At 43.9% G+C, this 6,562-nt stretch overlaps 1 protein-coding gene across 1 annotated transcript; it reads right to left on the bottom strand.

Moving 5' to 3' along the window:
• Positions 1-111: 111 nt before the first annotated feature.
• LOC108377571 (uncharacterized protein CG43867-like) lies at positions 112-6,230 on the bottom strand (the record flags this gene model as incomplete). The annotated part of the gene is made up of 6 exons (XM_017633841.1): positions 112-224; positions 1,661-1,943; positions 2,001-2,423; positions 2,502-2,923; positions 4,699-4,936; positions 5,004-6,230. Coding segments are annotated over 6 exons (2,706 nt in total), but the record flags the coding sequence as incomplete, so codon positions are not given.
• Between the last annotated feature and the right edge of the window lie 332 nt (positions 6,231-6,562).

The following is a 6,562-nucleotide window of genomic DNA, read 5'->3' as shown; positions in this document are numbered from 1 at the left end:
GGTATAGAAGGTTCCAAAAATCTCTACCGTGGGATATGTTTTGCTTTGGTCGTAACTGATTTAAATGTTGATTAAGCAATTTTCACTCGACTTACTGCCTCTAAATCTTACCTTAAATAATTTAATAGCTTCTGGTTGCATGGCTTCCGAGTGTAGCGAGGTAAGCGGTGATGTGATGGCGTCTTTGGTATGCAATAATATTGGATGGCGCCATAGAACACAATCTATAAGAAAATTATGTGAATATCATTTAGAAAAGAGGTGTGAAAGCTGTTGTTGTATGAGTAGTATTCCTCAATAACTCGATTATCGTCGACGTCGGCTTGTTCTTTAAGTGGCGTAGGACGATGTGGAACACGTGAGAACTATTGACCAATCAAAAGTGGGTAGATTATTAAATTTAGAGCGAAGGGTCGATTTGACCTCTCAAGTCTATAAATCTTTCACAGCAACAATGGAAACGGTAGAAAATTTGACTTCGTGGACCGAAAAGATCTCGATAATTAGCCATAGGTCATCAAAGGAGGTGTTGGACGGAGCATATATTATCGAATCTAGGATTGAATGAGATACATATACCCATTTAAGCTGCGGAACCTATGTCCGAAGGGTGCTTAGTATACAGTAGTACTTTCAGGAAGAATCGGGCGAGACAAAACACAACGCCTAAACGCCGAAACTGGAACTGTTGAAATTGCTGACAGTTACGTCTTATAGCTTCAGACATTTTCCTACAAAGGGCTGGGAGATGCACTTGGCTATGACGGCCTCAGATCTGTTGTATTCGCTGGAAACCGCCAACAGCTACTGTCTGTGACCGTTCATGACAGAGTTACCAGATTGTTGATACTTAAATTATGTTACCATATGATGTACATACCAATAATCTATGTATATAAAAATTGTTGCCTAAGATATATAAATTTTAAATTAGAGTCGATGGTGAAACGTGCTCTCAGGCTCTTTATCTGTGCATTCATTTCTAGATAAAAAGTGTAGTCTGTAGAAAAAAGGCTCTCAGACCAGGCACTGAGTGGATGCTAGATGGTATAGGTCAAAGACTTTTTCACGGGTCACGGGTAGGGCGATCTTTGGACAACCAGCCTGAAACTTTGGTGCAGATTCTATTTGTGTCAATGAATGTCCTTTTCAATTGTTGCATTGATAAAATGGGTTAATGTAATGATCATTATCTTCACGGGTCCATGAAACTTGCACTTTCGACGGGTTGGTATAAAAGGAAAGGCTTTTAGAATAATAGTTTCCATAGAGACGAAGGTTTTTTTTTAATAAAAGCGGGACTATCCACTTAGTTCGTTATCATGGATATCACATGTATTTCTGACCAAGAACTGTCAGCAACAATATTGCCGAATCTACTACTCAGCGTGAGTCGGTGAAGATGTTAATCGTTTTAGGACGTTATAGTACTTCTTATTACAAACCGTCCTTGGAGACCTTTTACGAGATAGCCTCTTTATGCTAACTAACTACTCTTAGATATGATCTCAGAAAGCAATAGAGCTTTACCGGGTCCTGCGTGGGATATAAATAGGCTTTTAGACGGCTAATAGATTTTTAGGTTCGCCATAGCGTGGCCATTATGAGCACTAGAGTACTGAAAAGAAATATGTATGTAAATGAATCAATAAATACTCACTGGGATCTCCATCAGTCTCCATAAGTTTCTGTACGAGTTGCTCGTATTGTGTGCCCGCATTCGGTCCACCAGCCGACACCACAGTCAAATGGTATAACCAATTATCACGTTCCTGTTTGCCGGGTAATATAAGGTATGTAGGCCCTTGATGTGCAGGATAAATGGCGACGGTAAGACGTGCTTGGCTTTGTGTAGGATCTTCACGTTCCTCCGAATCGGAATCGGAAACATGTTCGACCTCTTCGACGCGCGCATCACGCATATTAATTTGACCGAGCGGATTCTAAGTAGAAAGCAGATGATGAATTTGAGATTACCTTAAAAAAATGCTTTCACTTACCGTTTCGCCCGGCGCCTTGAAGTAGAGGAACATTTTACCCAACAACACACACCAACACTTCTTCGCATGCCCATTCTTCACCTTAGTGACCCAACCCTGTACGGTGGGTTTCTGATCGTCACGACTCAGCAGCAGTTTGGTTGCATTGCGCCGCTGCACATTCTGCAGTACGCGTATCCAATCGTCCATCGTGGCATTCGAGTCGGCGGTGAGGTAGTAGACCTTCTTACCCGTATCAATCTCAAAAGTGGAAGCACCTTCAGCGCGATTTATGCGACACGCTTCGTCTAGCATTATCTGACCCTGCGGCTTGCGATTCACATCATGTTGACTCTTCCAATAGGTGAGTGTGCCATTCTTAAGCACGAACCAACGCTTGCGCCAAGTCTTCAATTTGCCACCGAGTTTGGCGAGGTGACCCATCTGCAGGCGAAGCGAGAGAATGAGTAAAAAGGGCGGCTAGTGAGAGGTGAGATAAAAAAAATTGAAGCAGCAACTTACCTTTTCCAGCGACTCGATCTTCTTGCTCGGCGAATCCACATAGGATTGTCGCATCAAAAGCGACGGCATAGAAGCATCCATGCACGTGGACTCGGACACCGCATCCGGTGGCAGAGCATAGTCATCCGATAGGCCTGATTCAAAGGAAATATCTGAAATTACTGTTCCACGCATGTGGGGGAGACGTAGATGATTGTTGGTAAACGTGTGTGAGTGGTTGTTGGTGCTGAAGTTGGTGGATTTAGCGGTGTTGTTGTTCTGAGTTTGTAAGGGTAGGGTTTGTGTATTGGTATAGGGACCCAAGTGATGTGTATGATTCGTTTGGTTGTATGAGTGCATTGTGTTGTAATGATTGTTGTGTTTGTTATTGGTGTAGGTGTTTGTGTTGGTGAGTTGTGCAGTGGATAGGTGCAGTTGGTGAGCTTCGAAAGAGAAATTTCCATACAAAAAGGTAAATGGTAAAATGAGAGCCAAATATTTTGAATTTCGTTTCGAGAGAGCGAGAGAAAGGTTAATGAATGGGGGCATTTAATGGGTGCATATAAAGAGAAAGTTATTAAAAAGTTCAATTTTATTTGCGAAGAATTTATTTTTAACTTTTTAAATGGAACTCTACGGGGTAAGAAATTAATCTGGATTAGTCTACGGGTTTTGATAAAGTGACAGGCACAATGCGCGCTTGAGTGGGAGTGGTGTAAATGGAATAGGGCTTGCGGAAACTGTTAGGGCGAGGAGGCAAGGAACAGCGCGGAATATAAAGGGAAAGGAAGATAAAGACTATGGTAGTGCTAAAAGCGAAGGGTGTTAAAAGCTAATGGTTACTGACGTGCAAAGTTAGGAGAGAAAAGACAAGAAAATGTGAGTACTTCTAATTCAATGATCGCTAAAAGAGAGCTTACTAAAAGGAGCTACTCAAAAAAAGATCTTCTGGGGTTTACATACACCGGCTAGTCTTTTGCGATACCAGATGAAATTCGAGCAGCTTTAAGTATCGTCAGTGCTATTTGAGTGTAGTTCACAATATTCCGAAAGATTTGGTAACACTATGTACGGGTAATTCATTCGCCTCTTGGATAATTCGTCGTCCAGTAAGTCAATGTACATAGGTTTTGACGTGGAACCATGAAAGGCTATGATCGTCGCGTTTCAAAAATTTAAGAAGCAGCTCATGGTTCGTTTGGACTTGAGATAGAATCTTCTTATTTCACACTGTAACTGCCTAAGCGAACAATTAGATTATGGAAGGCTACAAGGAAAATGTACCATCCTTTAGGCATGTACTGAGGATTGGGTATTACGTGCAACAATTATTACTGGAACCATGGTGGTACAAATCAATCGAAATCGGTTGAACACCTGATGTGTGGATGGCCCAACTTCTATTCCGCGAATCAATCTAACTATATACTTCACAGCGCTTTAACATGTAAAGATAAACTCTGCGATAATATTGAAAGCCCTGGCAGTCGATGATATTTGGGTTCCACTTTATTGGAGATATCGCAAATGTTTTCCACATGGTATATATTAGACTGATAATCGGATTCGATGATTCTTTCGGAACTGGGTTGTCTGGGTCTGCCTATTGACGCAGAAAACCATGCATGCTCCAAGGAAGACAAGATGAGTCAACACATTTCTAATGAAAATGTGGCTTAAACCAAATAGGTATTACTGCATTTCGACTGCGTAGACTCAAAAGTCCCTTGAAAATTGTTAATCAGGGGCATTTTCATATCATTCGGGTGCCTAGAGCGCGAGATATAGGAAGTTTTCTTGGTTGAAGTATCGTCCGAGTCAGAGAAGAATACTCTCTATTACCATCCTATGTTATTATCTTTTTACGATCGAAAAGTGGCACAATTCATAGAATTCGCTTAAAAAGACTTGAAAGATTTTTGACCAAGATACTACTGGGTTTGGTGGTTTCTAACGGACAAACTGGCTCGGGGAAGAAATAAATACTAAGATAGTTTTAACCTACTTAGAAACGACAAAGACTTACTGATGGCTCTACTATCTTAGCTAATGATAATAATTAATTTCTAAAAAGGGGAAAAGTGGGCGTGCATGTTGCGGTAGAGGAGTTTACGTATTTTGTTTTGGTTGTGGAATGGGTGTTTTATCTCGTGGAATCGACAGGCACAATCAACTACGCAGGCAGGCTACACACGCAAACTCATGCTGCAATACATACCACGCGCTTTCGTATTCTTAGGACTCTCTGAACCACTACGCTTGGCCGGACTTAAGCTCGACGACGTCTTCAAACTCTTCGAAGGACTCGAAGCACTACCCGAGGTCGATGTTTCCGTATTGTCAGTGCTCGATGAGTTGTGTGAATTGTGCGTTAGCATAACGGCATGATCCTCGCCATCGCTCGAATCATCGCTGGAGTCGCCCGTAAAGGGCATGGAACGTATTTGCGAAGCACGCTGAAGTCACATGCAATAATAAACGACAAATAATAGCCAAAAAATAGCAAACAGTAAAAAAACTCACCCCTTTGACGGTGGCATAAACGGGCACCGATATATCACAGAAACCTCCGCTTGCGGTCTGCTGCTGACGCGTCGGCAGCTGCGGCGTGCCGGGGGCGCCACTACCACCACCACCGTCACCGCTGCGCGCGCTACCCAAAGTGCCATTGTTCGCTGGCGTAGCACGCCCATGTCCGCCACCGTTCGCTAGCGTATTACACGCGCTATTGCTGCCTGCCGACGCTGCGCCGCTTGTGGACTCTTGTATATCGGGTGGCGGCTGTGGCTGTGTCTGCGTGTGGTGTGCGTCCTGCTGTTGATGGTGGTGGTGCTGGTGCTGCGCTAAGCTCTCCTCACTCACACCCGTCAGCCCATCGTTGGCCACTTGATAGATTTTCGCCTCCCAGCTGGGGAAGCGATGCAGTGGTGGCGTGGGTGGACGCGGTACGCCCAAATCACCGCTAGTTGTGGTTGTGGTGCTCGAATTGCCGCCGCTCGCCATCAATGCTGGATTGTTCTTCATCCAGGCGGGCAATTTCTCACATGAGGGTGTATAGATTTCCGCATAATCGTGCGCAGTGTCGGTGTCGGAACTATCGGGCCGCGTTGTAGCTGATTTGGTGATGCTCGCTAGTGGCGTGAGTGTTAAACCATCCACAGCGGCGACCAAATTACGCTCGAGCTCTTGCGGCTCCATGCTGAGATTGCGTCGATGCTGATGATGTGGATAGGAAGCGGTTAACGGCCGATTGATTATCTCTTGTGGATCTAAGCTTTCGCTGCGCCGTCGTCCCTCTGCGGTATCGGCGAACTCTTGCACATCCAAGCTTAGGCTATTGCGCACCGGATGTGGGCCGATGATGCTGTGCCGATTCGATTGATTGGCGATGTGATTCTTTAGCAATTCCAACTGTTGATTACACTTGACATTCTGTTCGCGTAGCAGCTGATTTTGTTCCTCGAGTTCACGTAGTTTATTGGTGACCCACTCCTTGATTTTGGCCGCCTTCGCTTCGACTTGACGCGCGTCGTGTAGACGTAATTGACGCTGCTCCTCGACTTGTATTTCCAATGAGGTTATAGTTTTCTCAGCTTCGTGGGTAGGAAGACTAGCTGTTTGTTGTGCGGCGAGCGCTGATTGTTGTTGCTGCTGTTGCAGTTGCTGTTGTTGGCTTTGATGGATGGGCGAGTTGGTGGCTGACTGTGGTGGTTTGGGCCATTCACTCAGCCGCTGTTCCATAGCCCGCACCTGGAAGAAGGAAGAAGTAGAAAAAAGGGTTTAGAAAATAAAGTCAGTTGTGCGGTTAGAGAGAAAAAAAGGGGAAAGCTCAAGATCTAAAATTATGACAATGAAGCCTGAATAAAGTTTAATAAACAGAAGATGTTTGAAAGCACTTTTATCTAACAAATTTGAATCAAACAGAATTTGGCCAACTTTTTTGTGTGTTCTATTTTGGAAATAAGGGACCAAATCAAATATCTCGGGCAGGAGAAGAGATAGCGAAATAAATGCAACGGGTTTTAAAAGCTTTTGAGATTGAAAATTCAAGGAAAATAGTCTCGTTAGATAGAAGTATTACC

The sequence above is a fragment of the Rhagoletis zephyria genome, unplaced genomic scaffold (assembly GCF_001687245.7).
Source record: "Rhagoletis zephyria isolate East Lansing unplaced genomic scaffold, Rhagoletis_zephyria_1.1 Rzeph_scaffold_12322, whole genome shotgun sequence".
Classification (NCBI taxonomy): domain Eukaryota; kingdom Metazoa; phylum Arthropoda; class Insecta; order Diptera; family Tephritidae; genus Rhagoletis; species Rhagoletis zephyria.
Note: the sequence above shows the minus strand (reverse complement) of the source record. Positions and strands in the feature narration are given on the sequence as shown.